Below are 22989 nucleotides of genomic sequence, written 5' to 3' on the forward strand. Positions count from 1 at the left end.
CCAAGCTGCAGAGTTTGTGGGCATGCTGTGTGCTGTGGCTGATGGGCAGTTCCTGGTGTGCTGGCAGTTACAGTGACTAGGGAAAGCTTAAGGGGAGCAGACTTGCCCTTGTCGATGGTACCCCTGGGCCTACACCCAGGGAATGCTGTGGCTGGTGGAGATGTCAAGTCCTCAGACCATTCCTGAGCTGAGCAAGGGGCTCATGAGAAGGGGAGGCTACACACGGGGAGGCGGCAGCCCCGAGGAGGGCTCCTCACCTCACCTGTAGGCCAAGAGAGCCTCCTAGAGTGGATGATGCTTCGGCTGGTCCTGAAAGCCGTGCAGGAGTTGGCCTGAGTGGGTTGGGAAGAAAAGGCGTCCCAGAACAGCTTGTGGAAGCCTGAGGCACAGGAGGATGGAGACCTTCTGGGGTGATTGGGCGCCAGGGCCGTGCACGGCCATGGTCCTGCAGGAGATGAGAAAGGAGGTGATGAGGAAGGAAACATGCACTGGTGCAGAGGAGCAGAGAAAGGGATCAAGTGGGGATGACATGGCAGTGTGCAGTTTCAGGAAGGGCACTCAAGTGCCCAGGGAATGTGTGGGACAGAAAGGAGTTGAGTAGTCATAGGAGGGGTAGGAGGCCATCAGAGTTCAGGCAGAAGGAATGGTGGTGGCTTAGCCAAGGGGGTGTGTAGTGGGAATGATGAGGTGGGGTGTTGAGAGGTGTAGCTGTCAATGTGACCTGACTTGGTGCTGGGTGGAAACAGTGGGTGCTGTGTCTGGGTGCAGGCATCTCGGCTGGCTGGACTGGGTGCCTGAGGGAAAGGTGGAGAGGATGGCTTCAGTGGGGACTCCTGGAGCCTCCTGGTAGGCCCAGCATCCCCACCCACCACCTCCTCTTCCCCTGTGGGTCACAGTAAAGGCTGAGTTGGACTGATGGGTGGGCTCTGCTTTCCCCACAGGCTTCTTGGAGAAGAATCGAGATGTACTGAGCACAGATATCCTCACGCTGGTCCACTCCTCCCAAAATACGTTCCTGAGGGAGATCTTCAAGTTGAAGTCAGCAGACATCAAGCTGGGCCATGGGACCATACGCCAGGCGAAGGCGGGGAGCCAGCTCTTCAAGGTGGGGCGCATGTCACCCTTCTAGTGCTATTCAGACCTTAGGGCCTCCATGTCAGACATGTATGTGCAGGGAAAATCTGCTGCCGGGGACTGGGTTTCTCAGTCCAGCCACAGAATGTGAAAACAGGAGTCACATGTTGCTATGGCCATATGGGCAGGGGTGAGGAGACAGGTGCACAGGAATGTGCCTGCTTCTGAGTGTGTGGTGGTCTTGTCAGGGCACGTCTGCCTCTGTTACTATTACTGTGTTTCTATATTGGTCTGTGTGTGTTCTGTGTGCTGTGTGTGTTGTGTGTGTGGCATTGTATGTGTGATGTGTGTGCGTAGTGTGTGTGGTATCTGTGGATGTGTGTGTGTTTTTTGTGGTGTGTGGATGTGAATATATGTGTGTGTATTATGATGTGTATGCATTACATGTGTGTGTTTGTAGGATGTGGGGTGTGTGTGTGGGTTATATGTGTATGGTGCGTGTGTGTACATGTGGTATGTGTGTGGTGTGTGTATGGTATCTGTGGGGTGTGTGTGAGTGATATGTGGGTGTGTTTTGTGTAGTGTATGTGTGGTATGTGTGTGTTGTGGTATGTGGTATGTGTGGTTTTATTGTGTGTGCTTTGTATGTGTAGTGTGTGCATCGTGTGTGTTTTGCGGTATGTTGTGTGTGTGTATACTGTGTGGCGTGTGTGGCACGTCTGGTGTATGTGTGATGTGTGTGTATTATGTGTGTGGCATGTGGTGTGTGGTGTGTGTATTGTGTTGCGGGTGGGTATGTGGTGTGGCAGCAGCAGTACTAGATGTTGCTGGCCAGGGAGGTGGGCAGCCGAGAGCCCCTGGTGCCCCTTCGGGCAGCCTAGGATTTCCTGGTGGGGGCTGGGGGTCTGCTCACCCACTGCCCCCCCGTCCCCTGTGCCTCTCCCCCTTAACAATGATTGTTCCAGAAAAAGCCTGTGAACCCTCTGATGAGGAGCTCCCCGCCCCCACCTCAGGCTATGGAGCCCACTGAGTGGCAGGCAGACGGCTTCCCCTTCCCTCCCCGAATTCAGCACTGGCCACACTGACGTGCCTTGACCTTTTATACTTCCCCTCCAGCTCTGCAGGAGCTCCTGAAGCCTCCTCCCAAGGCCATGGATGTGGTTGTGGCGGGGGCCGGGGAGGCACCAAAGAGCCCTGAGGCTTTGTGGTGTGTGTGTGTCATATATGTGCAGGAACTCCCCAGGTCTGGGACCGGGTGAAGCCAGGCTAGACTCTCCACAGCTGAGATCAGAGCACAGCTTCGTCCTGGCCCTGCAGGTTCCAGATCTTTCAGGGAACAGGACGACAGTGGAAGGAAATGCACATTACTTTACAAACCAGGACAATAGGAAAATGCTGCCCATCGTTATTCAAAAGCACCAGTGATCGCGTCCTTTGTGTCTCCAGACTGATGCAGTCTGGCAGCACACACCTTTGCTCAGGTGCATTTGACCTTGGGGAGGTTTGATCAAGGAACAACGCCCAAGATCAGCTTTGCACAAAACATACTGCTCATGGCTAGGTTCTTGGGCTCCCCCCCATTACATCCATAAGTTGATACATTTATGTTAGAATGATATACACTTACTATAATGCACACAATGCACAGTGTAAAACATTCAAAAAAGCACATAAATCTATACGAAAACTGAAAACGTGGAAGTGAGAGGTAGAAAGTAAATGTTGACAGTTTGACATTCTCTTCTCACCCTGGTGCATTGTCTTGTGCCTCTCACTTGGGGGACCCCCACCTCTGGACAGGAGGCGTTGGCCTGTCTTACTCACTGCTGTGTCCCCAGTATTGCACTGTGGGCCTGCACACAGTAGGCATGAGGAACACCTGTGGTGGACGAATGACTGCAGCTCACCCGCCTGTGGACCTCCGCAGAAACCCTCACTGGGCTGTGCTGTGCTGTGGCTCAGCTGTGCCCGGGTCATCCTCCCCAGCCCCACACCCAGCCCCCGCTTGTGCCCTGTGCTTCTGCCCACAGTCTGCAGACTCCGGCAGGCGGCCTGCCACCTTGGCAAGCCAGTTCAGGCAATCCCTGGACCAGCTGATGAAAATCCTGACCAGCTGCCAGCCCTACTTCATCCGGTGCATCAAACCCAATGAGTACAAGAAGCCACTGGTAATGAGGGGAGACTGGGGGTAAGCAGGGAGGACGGGGTGGCTCCTGGAGGGTGTGATGCCACTCGCTTCACCAGGGCCCGGCCGGCGTTAGAGCTGTTACCTGCCCCCATTTTATAGAGGGACACTGTGGTGAAGTCCAGGTCGTTCACATGGCAGTGACCTGCAGGGCTGGGGCCCCCAGGCCTCAGTTGTCCCAGCCCTGCCCTGCCTGCCCTCTGTGTGTACTTGGCCAGATGCCTCAGATTTCTCTTCCGTAAAGTTAGAATAACATCTGCCTGCAGGGGCCGCAAGGGTCGTACTGGTGCTCCCAGCACATCTGTGTGAGGGAACCGCCTCTCTAAGGCAGCAACCTGTATGAGATTTTAGAGGCTGGCACCACCCCTGTCCACGTCTGCGTGGTGTGGGGCACGAGCTTGCTGCCAACCCAGGAGCCCCTGAATGTGGGCTTGGGAATCCCACCCAGAGGCTGAACATACAGGACTCTCAAAACTGGGAGATGCCATCTGAAAGGAGATAAAATGACTCAAAAATCTTATAAGGAAAACAATACTATATTAAATAAAGTGCCTTTTTGAAAAAAAGAAAATTATATGAAAGTGAGGTTCCCCAGGAAATTCAGAACGTATCTTCCCGAGAGGCAGAATACCCAGATATCAGACAGGAGCTGTGCTCCAGGAGGCCCTCTGCCCACACCCACAGCCCTCACCGTGGGCTCTGGGAGAGGGTGGCAGCTGTGTGCGTGGGGGGCGCCCAGGCCAGGGGCCAGGCGGGCGGGGGTCTGAACCCTAGCTCAGTCACTTAGGAGTGTGGCCTGGAGCCTCAGGTACCTCACCTTTAAATTGGAGTTAAGTACCGCACCACGTAGGGCTATTGTAAAGAGCAAACGAAATACTCAAGAGATGGGAGCTAACTAGTTGCCCAGACTAACCGCTGTGTGGCCTGGACCCCATGAGCAGTTGCCTCTGGGACCCTCAGTGTTTCCAGGTCGGTAACTGCTTGCTGGTAGGCTTGCCAGATTGGAGGCTGTACCTCTAGAGCCCAGAGAGTCCTGGTGTCTGGACAGCTGAGGGGCTCTCCAGAAGCACAGCAAGCCAGTGTCTCCGCATCTCAGCTGAGACCCAGCACTGCTGTACAAAGCAGCAGGCCCAAATCGCTCTCTGCCGCCAGGGCCCTTTCCCAGGACAGGGAGAGACTAAGCTGACTAGAATACTTCCTGCCTCTGAGTAGGAACCGTATTTCTTCTTTCCACTTGAGCGTAGGAGGCCCCATGGTGCTGGGAGCGCTGCAGGACCAGGAGGAAGCCGTGTCCTTTGGGATCACTGTCTGGGGGCACTTCAAAACATTTCCAACAGGGCATATGAAGTAACTTTTATATTCACAGTACTTTGCATATCCTAAGGAAGATGGGACTTTTTAGTGGTGGTGTGGATGTCAGTTTATATGTTACCAACTTTTATCCCCTTGGAAACACTTTAAGGACTTTTAAGCGACTTCGACCAAATACCTCTCTTCAAAAAGAAATTTTAATTACAGGGAGCACGTGCTCCGTTCTTTCGTTCCTGGGGTGGTTGCAGGGTTGGGGAGGGCCCACGTCAGCCCTGCCTCTGCGCCCGCAGCTCTTCGACCGGGAGCTGTGCCTGCGGCAGCTGCGCTACTCCGGCATGATGGAGACCGTGCACATCCGCAAGTCCGGCTTCCCGCTCCGCTACACTTTCGAACAGTTCTCGCTAAGATTCGGCGTCCTGCTGCCTGGCGCCGTCCGCCGGCAGGTGCGCACTCCTGCCGCCTGCCCAACCGCACTGGCCCTGGAGACCCCGGTGGGCTTCCCCACCACCCAGTTCCCAGAAGTCCCCGCGGCTGCCCCCCTCCACGTCCAGGACCCCTCCCTGGACTCCAGGCTTTCAGAGGAGCGCCCATCCTCATCTGTCCCTGCCACCGTGCCCTGGAAGTGAGGGAGGGTCTGGAAGGTCCTGGTGTGCGAATCTCGTTCTTCTAGGAGTGTCTGCCCCTTAAAGCAAACACTCCTTTATGTGGCAGAATGTGGGGGAGATCAGGGTGGCTGGAGAGCAGGACGTCTTTCCTCAGACACTCATCTGTCTTCAAGTGTCCAGCAGCCACACAAAGGCCCCAGGCCCTGCAAAGTGTAGTGGCTTCACGGTCCCAGGGCCTGGGTGCTGTCCTGGACCCCACGCTCGATTGAGGTGCCCTGCCCCAGCGCTCTTGGCAGTGACGCCCTGCAGGAGGAGGTAGCCTCTGAGCTCAGGAAGGACCCCCAGCCTCCGGCCTTGGGGTCCCTGCTCCACTGGTCCTGTTTCTCCTTGGCAGCTTCGGGACAAGTTTCGACAGGTGACCCTGCGCATCGCTGAAATGTGGCTGGGGACAGACAAAGACTGGAAAATGGGAAAGACCAAAATTTTCCTGAAGGTGAGACCCAGAAAGCGCAGGTCCTCAGCCTCCTGAAGTGGGTCCGGTGCCCACTGGGAGGTATTGGCTCACGCACTCTACTCTGCATGTGGCCCTGCCCTGAGGCACCCCGTTGTAGAAAGCTAGGCTGGGGGTAAGGGAGACAAGGGAGCATGGGGACAAGCGGCCCCACCTGAGGAAGTTCGGAAGGCTTCTCAGAGGGGGCATCCAGTGCAAGGCCTGAGGATGAATGAGGGCTGCCTCCCAGCTACTGGGCGGAGCAAGGAGGCCTTGGGAAAGGCTCCCGCAGTCTCTCCAGAATAGGCCTTCACCATGCAGGAGCCACAATCCACAGCAGGGAGCTCTGTCTGGCCTAGAGAAGCTCCATATGTGCAGAGCCCCAGGGAGCTGGCGCTTCAGTGGAAGGAGTCAGAGTGTTGACCACCCCACCTGTTAGAGCTCATCCTTAAGCAGGTGGTGCACGCAGCACCACCACCCACCACCTACCTCCTTCCTCCTCAACTTACTGGAGGCCCAAGGTCATGCAGAGGCAGCCTCGTGCCTGGACTGGCCTTCAGGCCCTCGAGGATTGCCCATTGGATCAAAGAGCCGCTGGGGAGAAAACCTTCCTGCCACCTATCCTCGTAAGGCTTGGATGGGTTGGCAAATCGAGGATGAGGAGAAAGGAGAAAGGTCAGGTCAGGAGGAACACTCTGTAGCCACACAAGCACCCCGTAATCCTTGCCACCCCTTCCTGAGTCCTCCACTCCCTCCCTTTACCCCATAGAGCCCTCCCTCACCTGGCCCCAGAGCGAGCTCCTGCCCTTCCTCCCCCCCCACCCCCCACAGCCACTCCATCTGTCTATCAGGCCATGCATTAATTAGGCCTGTGCTGGAGCTTGGAGCTCAGCCACGAAGGAAGAAGCAGAAAGGCTTTAGATCCCATTGTGGAAGTGAAGCTGGCAGAGGGAAGGCTTCTGCCCAGGAGGCTGAGACAGTCTTTGAGGCCACAGGGATACAGAGGGGTATCTAGTGGGGTGGACGGTCGAGGAGGGGAAGAGGACAGTGTCCACCTCTCCATTCCTCCTCCTCTCTGATTGCTCCCTGAGGCCACATTTGAGGTCTAGTCCATCTCTGTGTCCCCAGTGCCCCCCCAGGCCCACCAAGAGGCTCAGTGCTTGCTTGATGCGAGACTGATAGAGGCAGGAAGGGCCTCCAAGCCCCTGGCCTCTCCTCACCAGTTGCCAAAGGCTGTGCTGCTCTCTGTTCTACAAAGACAGTCCCTGCCTTCCTGGGGCTAGGATGGCAGGCCCGGGGCACAGGGATTGGGGAGTACTGCAGTGGGCCAGGGAAAGGCACAGCCCAGGGATGGCTCTCACACTATGTATGCTACTCAAAGGCTGGGGAACATTTTTCTATCGAAACAAGCATAGGTCTATAACACAGGTGAATGCACAGTTCACATGAATTTTGGGAAGTAAAACACAACTTCGGGAACATTTTTTGCCTCTCTTGGGCTCTCCAAAGCAGAAATTTAATTTGCCAGATAGAATTAACAAGAAGAAAGACCTAAAATGGGAAGTTCTTGGAATGGGGCTGGGGAAAGGGGTGTAGTTGCAGCTTCCATCTCTGAGACCCATTAGGGTCAATTTGAGAGCCCCTTCCCCTGCTTGGCCTCCCAGGAGCACATGTGGGAAGAGTCTGAAAGACTCTGACTTCTGGAGACAGCGCGCTGGCCCCAGCTGGGAGTGTGGGGTGAAGCGCGGCAGCCACATGATGAGATCTCTCCTGCCCCAGGACAATCACGACACTCTGCTGGAAGTACAGAGGAGCCAGGTGCTGGAAAAGGCAGCGATTAGCATCCAGAAAGTCCTGCGAGGCTACAAATACAGGTGCCAGCCCTGCCCTAACCCCCTCCCAGCCCACACACCTGCCCATCGTGTGCCCTGGGAAGGCCTGCAGCCCTCAAACCAGGGACTCATGTTCCTGCTGGTCCCTCCCTGGGAATGACTGAGGCACAAGATCTCAGGCCCTCCTGACCAGAGAATTCTAATACATTATTTGAATGTATGTCTGTGTTGGGGGGGCAATCCACTACATAAGCAAGAGCCAAATGAAGTGTCAGTTGTGGTCTCAACTATATTTTTATGTTATCCTTCAATTGATTGAGAAAATATATGGGTTTGGATATAGGAGGTGGTTAATTTTGGAGTGAAGGAAAGAACTGTCATTGTCTCAGTTCCCTGGTCAGTAAGAAGACAACACTTGAATTTCAGTCCAGGTTCAGGAAATCAGCAGTATTACCAGCTCCCTCACCCTCACTATGTCCACAGTGCTGGTCCCTGCGTTCCCATCCACTTGTCACCAACCACAGGAAGAACTGGAAACCCAGACATGAGAAAATGGGAGAAAGCATCTGACCCATGAGAACAGAGGCTGTAGGCACCTTTGAGTAAGGTCATGAGGCAAGGAGAAGTGGCTTGGAAGTCATCAGCAGCCAGCATCAGGCCAACCAATTGTTAACCAATGGTCACTGGCACCAATTCAGTGCCAACACGAAACTCCAGTTTGGGGTGTGGTGAAGAAGGAAACTTTATTCAGTGCAGACAGCTCAGTTGTGATACAGTCCACATGAATTTTGTGATACAGCATTGCTGCAGAACAGCATAACTAAGAGTGCGGCTGTGAGGCAGCCCTCGGGCAAAGTGGCCCGTGAGCAAGGCCCCTCTGGCTAGACAGCTCTGCTCTACTTTGCTCTGTTTCAGCAAGACATCTTTGGTGTTACAGTTCTAGCCACGGAAATGCAGTTTTCAATCTTCTGTGGAAGGAGAAAGTATGCTCCTCAAGCCAGAGGACAGCTGACTTATATAGAGAAGTCCCCCCCCCCATCCCTGGTCCTTGGTTGGTGACTCCAAATCCTTACAGTTTGGGCCAAAAAGCACTGTCCTGATTGGTCAGAATGGAGCTGCTCTGATTGGTCAGTGAAGATGCTAATGAGGAAATTAGCTGTGCTCTGATTGGAAGGGGAAAGCCTCATTCGTATTGATTGAAATACAGTTCCCGGAACTCCTTTATAAACGTTGACTGAGCTGGCAGGAACACAGTGCAGGCAGGCATTTCAGTGCAGGAGGCAGGCGGTTCAGTGCAGGCTTCTCCCTGAAGCATGGCTTGCATGGAGGCCCCTGTTTAGCAAGACCGCTAGGCTCTATTTATAAATTTGAGCCCAGTTAGCCACCAGGAGCCCTTCTCAACAGGTACATTTATTCTTGGGGTCAACACAGTGATGCACAGGTCACCTTTCCAGAAGAGCCAGACAGGCAGGGTGGTGACCCTCACTTCTGATGCATTTTTAATTAAACTTTTTTATTTTGAGATAATTGTAAATTTATGTGCAGTTTTAAGAAATAACACAGAGATCTCATGTACCTTTCCCCCAGGGGTAACATCTTGAAAAACAATAGCACAACATCACAATCAGGATATTGACACGGAAGTTCAAGACAGAACATTCCCCTCATAACAAGGGTCCTTCACGCCACACTTTTATGTCCGCACGTATCTTCTTCTCACCCCCACCCCTTCTTTAACCCCTGGCGACCATAGGAATACCTCAGAGATGTTGTGGGTTTGGTTCCAGACCACCACAATAAAGAAATACATTGCAATAAATTGAGTCACACGAAATTTTTGGTTTCCCAGTGCATATAAGTTATATTTATACTATGTTATACTATACATCAATAATTTAAAAGTTTGAAATACTATGAGAATTACCAAAATGTGACACAGAGACACGAAGTGAGCAAATGCTTTTCAGGAAACAATGGTGCCAATAGACATGTGTGATGCAAGGTTGCTACAAGCCTTCAATTTGTAAAAAACATTATCTGTGAAGCACAATAAAGCAAAGCACAATAAAACAAGGTACGCCTGCACTTATCTGTTCTCCATTTCTGCAGTCTGTCACTTCGAGAATGTTATATAAATGGAATTATATGGGTCATGCTTTTGGTGTCAAGTCTAAGAACTCTTTTGTCAGAAGATTTTCTCCTATGTTTTTTTCTAAAACTTTTATAATTTTACATTTAGGTTCATGATCCATTTTCTTTTTCCTTTTCGTAATTTAAAATTGCTTATTTCTGGAATTTTCCATTTAATATTTTTGGACCATGGTTGACCACTGGTAACTGAAACTGTGGAGTGCTACTGTTTACTGGTGCTATAACATAATAAATGTGAGAATCCCCCCTCTTCTCTCTCCTTCTCCCCAAATACCCCATGGCTCATTAATATACATGCATAACACCATTTTGCAGGGCATGGTGGTGATGTTCAGTGACATTTTATGCAGCTCCACGTGGGCAGAGCATCTGGGGCAGCTACATTCAGTTTTTCTTTATTAAGTTTATTGGAGTGACATTGGTTAATAATATTATATAAGTTTCAAGTCTGCAATTCTATAATACATCATCTGTACATTGCATTGTGTGCTCACCACCCAAAGTCTAGTCTCCCTCTGTCACCATAGATTTGACCCCCTTTACCCTATACAACCTCCCCCATCTCTCTTACCCTCTGGTAACCTCCATACTGTTGTCTACATCTATGAATTTGTTTGTTTTGCTTGTTTGTTTGTTGATTTCTGTTTTATATCCCACATATGAGTGAAGGCATATGGTTCTCGACTATTTCTGTCTGGCTTATTTCACTTAGCATGGTACTCTCTAAAACCCTCCATGTTGTTGCAAATGCCAGTATTTCATCCTTTCTTATGGCCAAGTAGTATTCCATTTTATGTATGTACCACATCTTCTTTATCCAAACATTTATCAAAGGACACCTCGGTTGTTTCCATGTCTTAGCTACCATGTACAATGCTGCAATGAACATAGGGTACGTACACCTTTACGAATAAATGTTTTCATTTTTTTAATGTAGATAACCAGAAGAGGGATCCCGGGGTCATATGTTAGCTCTATTCTTAATTTTTTGAGGAAACTCCATACTGTTTTCTATAGTGGCTGCACCAATCTACATTCCCATCAGCAGTGTCTGAGGGTTCCTTTTCCTCCACAGCCTCTCCAACACTTGTTATTACTTATCCTGTAGGGAATAGCCATTCTAACAGGTGGGAGGTGATATCTCATTGTGGTTTAGATTTGCGTTTCCCTTATAACTACTGAAGTAGAGCATCCTTTCATAGATCTGTTGGCCATTTGTATGTTTTTTGGAGAGAAATGTCTGTTCAAATGACTGTTCAGGTCCTCTGCCCATTTTTTAATTGGATTTTTTGGTTTTTGTTGAGTTGTATGAGTTTTTATATATTTTGAATATTAGCCCCTTATCAGATTATTGTTTGCAAATATCATTTTCCATTTGGTTGGTTGCTTCTTTGTTTTGTTGATGGTTTCTTTTGCTGTGCAGAAGCTTTTTAATTTGATGTAGTACCATTCATTTATTTTTGCTTTTACTTCCCATGCCTTTGGGGTCAAGTTCATAAAATCCTCTCTCAGACTAAGATCCATAAGTTTAGCACCTATATTTAAATCTTTAATCCATTTTGAGTTAATTTTTTGTATGGTGTCAAATAGCAGCTTTCTTTTCTCCATTGTATGTTTTTGGCTCCTTTGTCAAAAATTAGTTGCCCTTGTATATGTGGGTTTATTTCTGGGTTCTCGATTCTGTTCCATTGGTCTCTCTGTGTGTGTTTTTTGCCAGTACCATACTGTTTTGATCGTCACTTTGTAGTATAATTTGAAATCAGGGAGTGCAATACCTCTGGCTTTGTTCTTTTTTCTCAGGATTGCTTTGGCCGTTCAAGGTTTTTTTTGTGGTTCCATACAAAGTTGATGATTTTTGTTCTATTTATTTGAAAAATGCCATTGGGATTTTGATGGCGATTGCATTAAATCTGTATGTTGCTTTGGGTAATATGGCCATTTTAACTATGTTGTTTTGTCTAATTCATGAACATGGAGTATCTTGACATTTCTTTGTGTCTTCTTCAACTTCTTTCAACAATGTCTTGTAGTTTTCACTGTATAGGTCCCTCACATCCTTTGTTAAGTTTACTCCATGGTATTTTATTCTTTTTGTTGCAATTGCAAATCAAATTTTTTTCATTTCTTTTTCTGATATTTCATTGTTAGCATATAGGAATGCAGTGGATTTTTGTTCATTGGCTTTATATCCTGCAACTTTACTGTGTTTGTTGTTTCCAATAGTTTTTTTGTGTGTGTAGTCTTTAGGATTTTCTATATAAAGAATCATGTCATCTGCAAACAGTGACAATTTTACTTCATTCCCGATTGCCTTTTATTTCTTTCTCTTGCTTGATTGTTCTGGCTGGGACTTCCAATACTATGTTGAAAAGCACAGATGATAGAGGACAGCCCTGTTGTGCTCCTGAACGTAGAGCAAAGGGCTTCAGTTTTGCACCATTAATTATGATATTAGCTGAGGGTTTGTCATATATGACCTTTACTATGCTGAGGTATTTTCTTTCTATGCTCATTTTATTGAATGTCTTAATCATAAGTGGATGTTGTATCTTGTCAAATGCTTTTTCTGCATCTATTGATATGATCATATGATTTTTATTTTCTATTTTGTTAATGTGATCGATTATGTACGTGGAACCATCCTCGCACCCCTGGAATGAGCCCCACTTGATCATGATATAGTATCTTTTAAATATATTCTTGTATTTGATTTGCTAGTATTTTATTTAGGATTTTTGCATCTATATTCATCAGAGATATTGGTCTGTAATTTTCTTTTGTGTGTGTGTGTTGTCCTTGCCAGGTTTTGGAATCAGGGTAATGTTGGCCCCAGACAATACAATGAGTTAGGGAGTATTGCCTCTTCTTCAATTTTTTTGGAAGAGTTTGAGAAGGATTGGTATTAAATCTTTTAATATTTGGTAGAATTTACTAGTGAAGCCATTGGGTCCTAGACTTTTTGGGAGGTTTTTGATGACTGTTTCAATTTTGTTACTGTTGATTGGTCTATTTAGATTTTTCAATTATTCACAATTCAATCTAAGAAAATTATATATTTCTAAGAACTTATCCATTTCTTCTAGGTTATCAAATTTGGTGGCATATAGTCCTTCATAGTATTCTTGTATAGTCATTTGTATTTCTGTGGTGTCTGTTGTAACTTCTCTTTCATTTCTGCTTTTGAGTCTTTTGTCTTTTTTCCTTAGTGAGTCTAGCCATAGGTTTGTCAGTTTTATTAATCTTTTCAGAGAATCAGCTCTTTAGTGCATTAATTTTTTCTATTTTTTTATTCTCTATTTTGTTTAATTCTGCTCTAATTTTTATTATTTCCTTCCTTCTACTGACTTTGGGCTTCATTCATTCTTCTTTTTCTAGTTCTTTGAGGTGAAATGTTAGGTTGTTTATCTGAGATTTTTCTTATTTCTTGAGGTAGGCCTGTAATGCAATAAACTTTCCTCTTATTACTGCTTTTGCTGCATACCAAAATTTTTGATATGTCATATTGTCATTCTCATTTGTCTCTGTGTATCTTTTGATCTTTTATTTCTTCTTTGACCCAGTCATTGTTTAATAGCATGTTGTGTAATCTCCACATATTTGTGGGTTTTTTCAGCTTTCTCTTTGCAGTTGATTTCCAATTTCAAAGCCTTGTGGTTGGGGAATATGTTTGGTATGATTTCGATCTTTTTAAATTTTCTGAGGCTAGTTTTATGACCCAAGAGATAGTCTATCCTTGAAGATGTTCCGTATATACTAAAGAAGAATGTATATCCTGGTGTTCTGAGATGAAAATATCTATAAATACTGATTATGTCCATTTGGTCTAATGTGTCATTTAAGGCTGATATTTTCTTACTAATTTTCTGTTTGGATGATCTATCCATAGTTGTCAATGGTGTATTTAGTTTCCCTACTATCATTGTATTTTTTGTCGGGTTCTCTCTTTAATTCTGTTAGCAGTTGCTTTATATATTTTGAAGTTCCCAGGTTGGGTGCATATATGTTAGTGTTATATCTTCCCCTCCCCTTCTTCTGCCTCGCCCCCTCCAGTTCAAGCCGCTGTGTCTCAGTCTAGTTGTGTGGGACACAGCTCCCTGGCCCATGCTGGTATTATGAGCCTTGCGCTCCCCGCCCTCCCCCCACCCCTGTGAGGCAGTCGGTCACCAATTGTTGGTTGGCCGCTCACAGCAGCTCTCGCCAGCTGCCAGCCACTCACGATGGCTGCCGGCCACTCACACTGGCTGCCGGCCACTCACGCTGGCCACTGGCCATTCATGGCGGAACACGGTAACCCACGGCAGCACACAGCAGCTGGCTGCTGGCCACTCATGCTGGGCACCGGCCACTCATGGCAGCACACAGCAGCTCACACCAACCTCTGGCTTTTCACAGTAGCCCAGCTCCAGGGAGAGCTGTTGTTGACAATCTTGGCTGTAGAAGGTGCAGCTCACTGGCCCACGTGGGAATCGAACCAGCGGCCTTCGGCATTAGGAGCATGGCGCTCCAACCACCTGAGCCACTGGGCCCGCCTTGTATTATATCTTCTTGATGTATTGTCCCCTTTATCGTTATAAAATGTCCATCTTTGTCTTTTCATTACCTTTTTTATCTTGAAATCTATTTTGTCTGATATAAGTACAACTACACCTGCTTTTCTCTGGATGCCATTTGCTTGGAATATTTCACCCCTTCACTTTGAATCTATATTTGTCTTTGTAGCTGAGATGTGTCTCTGAAGGCAGCATATAGTTGGGTTTTGCTTTTTGATCCATCCATCTGCTCTGTGCCTTTTAATTGGTGAGTTCGGTCCATTTACATTTAGGGTGATTATTGATATGTGAGAATTTCCTATACCATTTTTATCTTTGTTTTCTACTGGCTCTGTGTCTCCATTGTTTCTTTTCCCTGGTGTCTCTATTATTTTAGTTTAGTGGTATTCTATGAGTTTCGCCTGCATTTCCTTTTTTTTAATGTTAGGTCTTGGTTCTAGATTTGTCTGTGTGTGTCAATACCATTAGGTTTATGCAATAAGTGTCCTATGTATAATAGTCATTTTTCTTCTGATTGCATCATAACTCCATTCACTTCTGCAAATTCAGTCCTTTCCCCCTTCCCTTTTATTTATGTTTTTGTCACAAGTTATCTCTTTTTATGCTATGCATTCATTTACAAATTGCAGTAGATATTGTCTTCTCCCCCCGCCCCCTTGTTCCACCTCTGCCCCTCCACTCCGGTTCAAGCCATTGTTTCTCAGTCTAGTTGTATAGGACACAGCTCCCTGGCCAATGCTGGTATTATGAGCCTTGCGCTCCCAGGCAGTTGGTCACCAGTCGTCAGTTGGCCACTCACAGCAGCTCACGGCAGCTCTCGCTGGCCACCAGCCACTCATGGCAACACACAGCAACCTACGGCATCGGCAGCACACAGCAGCCTATGGCAGCCCACAGCAGCTCACGCTGGCTGCCAGCTACCGGCGGCACACGATAGCCAGTGGCAGCACTCGGCAGCCTGTGGCAGCCTGCTGCAGCTCACGCCAACCTCCGGCTGCTCATGGCAGCCCAGCTCCAGGAAGAGCTGTTGTTCATAATCTTAGCTGTAGAGGGCGCAGCTCACTGGTCCATGTGGGAATCGAACTGGTGACCTCCTGGTTAGGAGCTCCAACCACCTGAGCCACCGGACCGGCCCTGTCTTCTTTTTTAAAAAATGTTTTTATCTCCTTTAACTTTAATGTTATATTTAAGTGTTAATACTCTATTATGAACAGAGGTTGCAATTTTCTGCTTCTGTCTATTAGTCATCTTACTCACAGTTTTGTATATTTCTATCTGTTTCAGGTAGAAAAGCACCTTTCAGCATTTCTTGTAATGTAGATCTTATGTTGGTAAATTTTCACAGCTTCTGTATGTCTAGAAAAACCTTTATTTCTCCTTCATATCTAAAGGGTAACTTTGCTGGATATGTTATTCTCGGCTGATTATTTCTCTCTTTCAATAATTTGAATATTTGATTCCACTCTCTTTTAGCTTGTAGGGTTTCTGTTGAAAAATCCAATGATGATCTAATGGAGTTTCCTTATAAGTTACTGTCTTATTTTCCCTGGCTGCCTTGAAAATTTTTTCTTGTTAATTTAGCAGTTTTGATATAATGTGCCTTGGAGAATGCTTTTTTGGATTGAGATAATTAGGTGTTCTGTTAGATTCTTGGATTCAAGGATCCAGTTCTTTCCTTAGATTTGGGAAGTTCTCATCAATCGTTTGTTTGAATAGGTTCTCTAGTCCCTTCTCCCTCTCTTCTTCTGATATACCCATTATTCTTATATTGCTCTTTCTAATTAAGTCATATGGTTCTTGTAGAGTTTCTTTCTTTTTTTCTTCCTTCCTCCCTCCCTCCCTCCTTCCTTCCCTCCCTCTCTCTCTTCCTTTCTTTCTTTCTAAGTCTCGATTCTCTCTCTTCTTCCACCTGAGTCATTTCTAGATTTCTATCTTCAATATCACTACTTCTTTCCTTCATCCGGTCTGCTCTATTTCCTAAGCTCACTAGTTCACACTTCATCACATTTATTGAGTTCTTCAGCTGCAGAATTTGTTTGGTTCTTTTCTTTTTTGTTTCAATCTCTTTGGTAAAGTTTTCCCTTTGTTCATTGATTTTATTTTTGAGCTTGTTGAATTGCTTTTCAGTTTTCTTGTATCTTGTTGCATTTTTTCAGAACTGCAATCTTGAATTCTCTGTCATTTAAATCAAAGTCTTCCATGTCTTTATTTTCTGGAGGTTTTTCATTTTCTTTCTGAATCCCCTTATTATCTTGGTTGTTCATCATGCTTGATGGATTATTTCTGTGCCTGGGCATTTGTGGGAATCAAGTCATTTTTTTTTTTCTTAAAGTATTTGACACTTCACTGTTTAGCAAGTCAATAAGTAGAGGTCTTTCTTTTGTTTTCAAGTAGGTGGTGCTGAAGCACAAGTTTTTATTTTCTTTTACCAGCACTACTGGGGCTTCCAAGATCTCTGTGAGGTAGTGTCACCTTGGTTGTGGAAAATGCCCCATATTCCCTGAGGAGGTGGGTGTCCCCTTTATAACCCAGACACCTTGGTCTCAGGGCACCACTCCTGCTGGTGGGAAGTGGCAGGCTATGGGTCTCCTGGCCTGTATGTTCTTGGAGTTGCCAGAAGTTACGGGCAGAGTTGCCCTGTTTGAGTTGACCCTGCTGCCTCTACCTGGCTGTGGAGTAACGAGTGGGGGAAGAGTAGGCGAGGGGAAGTGAGTTTGTGAATCTGAGGCTCTGTTCTTTCTAGACCGGTAAGTTTTTCTTAGCCTTTTGACAATCTGGCAAGTGAGGATTTTACTGTGGGGCAGGCCACAGGAGGATGGCGTAGGTGGGTGACCACATCTGTGGAATCCTTCGTCTGGTGATGGCAGATTATTGAATGCTGCCACTCTTTGCACTGCCTCTCTGCCCCTGACCCTGGGCTCAGCCTCAATGTGTGCTGGCCACCCAGACCCGACTGCTGTCTCTACCCCTCTGATATGTCCAGTGGAAATTGCACCCCAATCCTTCACTGCTATCGCATTCACTGGGCCCTGGCTAGTGCTGGACTGTGTGTAGCTCCCGACTCTGTCCTGCCCCCACCCCCATCCCCCCGCCCATCTCCCCTATTTACTTTGACACAACTGAGACATTTTCAGATGTCTCAGTGCTTGGATATCTCAGATTTGTTTGTGTGTTAAGCAGGGAACCCTTTGTTGAATTATAGTTGTCCAACTTGTTGTGACTTCAAGGGGAGAGACCTGGAGGTCCTCTCGTGCTTCCATGCTGCTGACTCATGATTCATTTTCATTTTGAGTTAACTTTTGTATAAGGTGTGAGACTTATGTCAAGGTTCTTTTTAATTTTGTTGTTGTTGTTGTTGTTATGGATGTTGCTCCAGCATCATTCATTAAAACATCTATCCTTCCTCCAATGAATTGTCAAAAATCAGCTGTGCAAATCTGTGGGTCTATATCTGTGTTATCTATTCTATTCTACTGATCTATTTGTCTATCCCTCTGCCAATGCTATTCTGTCCTACTGACTGTAGATATATAGTAAGTCTTGAAGCTATGTAGATTGATTTCTCCTACCTCATTATTCCTATTCAAAACTATTTTAGCTGTTGTAGGTCATTTGCCTTTCCTCATACATTTTAGAATAATCTTGTCCATATATACAAAAATAACCTTGCTGGGATTTTTTTATATATATATAGGAATTGTGTAGTATATCAGTTTAAGGAGAATTGACATCTCTACTATATGTTGAGTTTTCCAATCCATGATCTCCATTTATTTGGATCTTCTTTGATTTCTTTCATCAATGTTTTAGTTTTTGGCACACATGCCATATACATGTTTTGTTAGATTTACACCTAGGTAATTTTTTTTTAGAGATTATAAATGGCACTATTTTTTTTTTATTTTGGCATTGATGTGTTCATTGCTAATATATACAAATATAATTTGTGTGTGTTGACTTTATATCCTGCAACCTTGCTGAATTCACTTTTTATAGGTTTCTTGGAATTTTCGATGTACACAGCCATGTCATCTGCAAATAGGGACAGTTTTATTTCTTCTTTTCCGATCTGTATGTGTTTTATTTCTTTTTCTTACTATATCACACTGGACAGGACTTCAAGTATTATGAGTGGTGAAAGCAGACATCTTTCCTTTTTTCCATATCTTAGGAGAAAACACTAAGTATTTAATCATTAAGTATAATTGTAACTGTAGGGTTTTTTTGTACATGCTCTTTCTCAAGTTGAGAAAGTTTCCTGTATTCCTAGTTTTGTGGGAGTTTTTAATCATGAATGGGTGTTGAAGTCAAAATTTTTTTCTGTATCAGTTCATATGATCATGTAACTTTTCTTCTTTAGCCTTTTAATATGGTTCATTATTACATTGGTTGAGTTTTTAATATTGAGCCAGTCTTGCATCCCTAGAGTAAACCCCACTTGGTCATAGTGTATAATTATTTTTATATATTGCTAAATGCTATTTGCTAATATTTTGTTAAGGATTTTTGCATCTATATTCATGAGATCTGTAGATTTCTTCTTTTGTATTGTCTTTGCTAGGGTAACATTAGCTTCATAAAATGAATTAGGGACCATTCCTCCTCTTCTATTGTCTGGAAGAAATCATGTAGAACTTATTGAATTCTTATTTATATGTTTGCTAGAATTCTCCAGTGAAAAATCCAGGCATGGAGAGTTTTAAATTACAAATTATTTAATAATTGAAGGACAATTCAACTCATTTCATATTGAATTGTGGTAATTTGTGCTTTTTGAGGAATTGGTCCATTTCATCTAAGTTGTCAAATTTATTTGTGTAGAGTTCTACGAGGTGTGACAATTAAGTTCACAAACTTGTTGCAACGATGTTGCTAACCTTTTTTTGATATCAGAGAGATGATTCGTTGTGAATTTGTACCAACTGGACAAATAGTTCACTAAATTTACTATTTGGAAGTGCTGAAAAGACTGTGTGAAAAAGTTAGACGACCTGAACTTTTTGCCAACAATTCATAGCTCTTGCATCACAACAATGCGCCAGTTCACACAGCACTGTCTGGGAGGGAGTTTTTAGCCAGTGAACAAATAACTGTATTGGAACACCCTCCCTACTCACCTGATCTGGCCCCCAGTGACTCCTTTCTTTACCCAAAGATAAAAGAAATATTGAAAGGAAGACATTTTGATGACATTCAGGACATCAAGGGTAATATGATGACAGCTCTGAAGGCCATTCCAGAAAGAGTTCCAAAATTGCTTTGAAGGGTGGACTAGGCTCTGGTTTCAGTGAGTAGCTTCCCAAGGGGAGTACTTTGAAGGTGACTGTAGTGATATTCAGCAATGAAGTATGTAGCACTTTTTCTAGGATGAGTTCGCAAACTTAATTGTCCGACTTCATATATAGTGTTGCATTATTATCATTTTGATGTCTGCAGAGTCTGTAATGATTCCCCCTGTTTCGTTCCTGATATCGGCAATTTGTGTCTTCTCTCTTTTCTTTGTCAATCTTGCTAGAGGTTTGTCAATTTTATTGAACCTTTGAAAGAACTAGTCTTTGGTTTCATTTATTTTTTCTGTTACTTTTTTCTGTTTCAAATTTCATTCATTTCTGCTGTTTTATTATTTCATTTCTTCTTCTGGCTTTGGGTATGCTTTACTCCTTTTTTTTTTCTAGATTCCTAAGCTTAGATGATTGATTCAAAGTTTTTCCTCTATCCTAATGTAAAGTGCTATAAATCTCAGCTTCAGCACTGCTCTAGCTGTGTCTCATAAGTTTTGATATGTTGTATTTTCATTTTATTCAGCTCATTTTTTAAAAATTTCCTTCGAGACTTCCTCTTTGGTCTATGGATTATTTAGAAGTATGTTATTTAGTTTCCAAGTGTTTGAGATTTTCCTGTTATCTTTTTGTTATTAATTTTTAGTTTGATTTCATTGTGGTCAGAGACATGCACTGTATCAGTTAAATCCTTTCAAATATGTTTTGCCTTCAAGATAGGATATGGACTATCTCGGTATATGTCCTAATAATGTTTGAAAAGACATATATTCTGCTGTTCTTGGGTGGAGTGTGCAAAAGCATGTCAATTTGATTTTGTGAGTGGTTAGTAGTGTTGAATTCTATGTTCTTGCTGCTTAGAATTCTATTTTCTGTCTAGTTGTCCTATCAATTATTGAGAGAGGAATGTTGAAGTCTTCAACTATAATTGTATATTTTTCTGTTTTTTCATTTCAATTAAATAAGTTTTTGCTTCATACATTTTTTAGCTCTGCTGTTTGATTCATATACATTTAGGATTGCTATGTCTTCTTGATGGATTCACTTTTTTTGTTACCATATAATGTCCCTCTCTGCAATAGGACAGTAAGTATGTATGTATGTATATATGTATGTATTTAGTATTGCAGCCTCTGGTTATTTTCTTTGCTCTGAAGTCTAGTTTATCTGATTTTAATATAGTCACTCCTGTGGCTATATTTTGGTTACTATTTGCATGATATATATTTTTTATCCTTTTACTTTTGACCTACCATTGTCATTATATTTTAAGTGAGTTTCTTGTAGACAGTCATGCATTTTTAATCTATTCTGCTAACTTCTGTCTTTTAATTGGTGTGGTTAGGTATTTTACATTTAATGTAATTATTCATATTAGAGCTTCAGTCTGTCATTTTATTTGTTTGTTTGTTTTTGCTTTCTGTTTATTTTCTGTTTTTCATTTTTCTTTTTTGTTTTTCCTGCCTTCCTGTGGGTTACTTAAACATTTTTTAGAATTCCGTTGTGATTTATTTATGGTGTTTAGAGTGAATCTCTTTTTATAGCTTTTTTAGTGGCTCTAGGTATTACATTACATATATACAAATTATTTAAGTCTACTGGTGTCACCATTTTACCACTTTAAGAGAAATATAGAAACTTTATCTCCCCTTATGTTTATTTACCCTCTCCAATTTGTAATATAATTTTCTCAAATATTCCTCTATGTATATTTAGAACCACATCAGAAAGTGTTACAAATTTTGCTTCAATCAAACTCAAGAGGGGAGGAGAGCCTATTGTATTTGCCAATGTTATTGCTAACTCTACCTGTCTTCCTTCCTGATATTCTAAGGCTTCTTCTTTTATCATTTTCTTTCTGTTTAAACAACTGTCTTTACCCATTCTTTTAGGGTACATCTGCTGGCAAAGTCTTGGTGTTCTTAGTTTTCCTTCATCTGAGAATGTTTTGCTTTCTCTTTTATTTATGAAGGATATTTTCACAGATATAAAATACTAGGTTGACAGTTCTTTTCTTTCAGCCCTTTGAAAATGTTGTATTACTTTCCTAGCCTCCATTATTCCTCTTGAGAGATCTAGATTATTTTCCCCCTAGAAATAATGTGTTATTTCTCTCTTGTTATTTTCAAGGTTTTCTCTCTCTCTCTCTCTCTCTCTCTTTTTTTTTTTTTTTTTGCCTCTAGTTTTCATAAATTTGAGTGTGATATATCTTGATGTGGGTTTGTTTGCATTTATCCTGTTTGGAGTTTTCTTCTTGAATCTGTAGGTTTATATCTCTTGCTAAATTTATGAGCTTTTCAGCCATTATTTCTTCTAGTACTCTTTCAGCACTGCCTCTTTTTCCTTTCCTTCCAGAACTCCAATGCCACAATTAGATCTTTTGTTATAGTCCCACTGGTGCCTAAGGCTCTGTTCATTCTCTTTCAGTCTATTTTCTCTCTGTTTTTCAGGTTGGATACTTTCTACTGTTCTATCTTCAAGTGCACTGGTTCTTTCCTCTGTTCTCTCCACTGTATGCTGAACCCATCCACTGAGGCTCTTTTCATTTCAGTTATTGTATTTTCAGTTCTAAAATTTCCATTTGGTTCTACTTTAGATCTCCTATTTCTTTACTGAGACTTACTATTTTCTCGTTTGTTTCCAATGTGTTCATAATTGCTTGTTGAAGCACTTAAATAATTGCTTAACATCTCTTGTCATCTCAGTGTTGGCATCTGTTGATTGTCTTTTCTTATTCAAGTTGATATTTTCCTGGGTTTTAGTATGATGTGATTTTAGATTAAAACATGGACATTTTGGGTATTATGTTATAAGAACTATGGGTCTTGTTTAAGTATTATGTTTAACACCACTCTGGCAGGGCAAGGGGAGGTGCCACCTGTTTACTGTTAGGTGGGGGTAAAAGTCCAAGTTCTCCACATGGCCTCCACTGACTCTCATGGTGGGCAGAGGCTCCTTGTTACTGCTGGCTGGGAGTGGGAGTTCCAGGTTCCCACTGGGCTTCCACTGAGGCTACTCTGACTGAGAGGCCATGAATGCCTTATTACTACCCCCAACACGGCCTCCACTGATACTATAGGGAAAGGAGTAGCTTTACTGCTGAGGGATGATGAAAGACCTGACTCTCTACTAGGTCTCCTCTGACACCACTCCAGCATGGAGGGAGAGGGGTACCCCATTACTGCCAAGTGGTGGTGGGAGTCCAGGATCCCCCAGGCGTTTTCACGGACACTGTGGGGAATGGACTCCTTATTGCCCATCAAGGTTAGTTCCTACTGAGCCTTCTGTGACACGACCCTGGCGAGAGTGCAAGTCTCGGCTCCCCACTGCATTTTCTGATATAGGTGGGGGTGGAGCCACAGTTGTTTATGTGGTGTTTTGCTGGAGTAGACTGGTTATTATCTAAAAAGTCTGTGACTTGCTGAACTGCTCCTTTCTGGATCTTTTTGGTAGAGAGAGAAGGCTTTTCTTGGGGCTTTTTTGGTCTGTGCCCACTGCCATTTCTGGATTAT

General features: G+C 44.3%; 1 protein-coding gene across 1 annotated transcript in view; it reads left to right on the forward strand.

Moving 5' to 3' along the window:
* MYO7B (myosin VIIB) overlaps positions 1 to 22989 on the forward strand; it is a 111289-nt gene that overhangs the window by 58529 nt on the left and 29771 nt on the right. Inside the window, exons 15-19 of the mRNA XM_033102344.1 lie at positions 942 to 1105; positions 3105 to 3242; positions 4861 to 5013; positions 5570 to 5668; positions 7445 to 7539. Of these exons, the coding sequence (XP_032958235.1) occupies positions 942 to 1105; positions 3105 to 3242; positions 4861 to 5013; positions 5570 to 5668; positions 7445 to 7539 (649 nt within the window). The remainder of the gene's footprint in view (positions 1 to 941; positions 1106 to 3104; positions 3243 to 4860; positions 5014 to 5569; positions 5669 to 7444; positions 7540 to 22989) is intronic.

This window comes from Rhinolophus ferrumequinum, unplaced genomic scaffold (assembly GCF_004115265.2).
Source record: "Rhinolophus ferrumequinum isolate MPI-CBG mRhiFer1 unplaced genomic scaffold, mRhiFer1_v1.p scaffold_84_arrow_ctg1, whole genome shotgun sequence".
NCBI lineage: Eukaryota > Metazoa > Chordata > Mammalia > Chiroptera > Rhinolophidae > Rhinolophus > Rhinolophus ferrumequinum.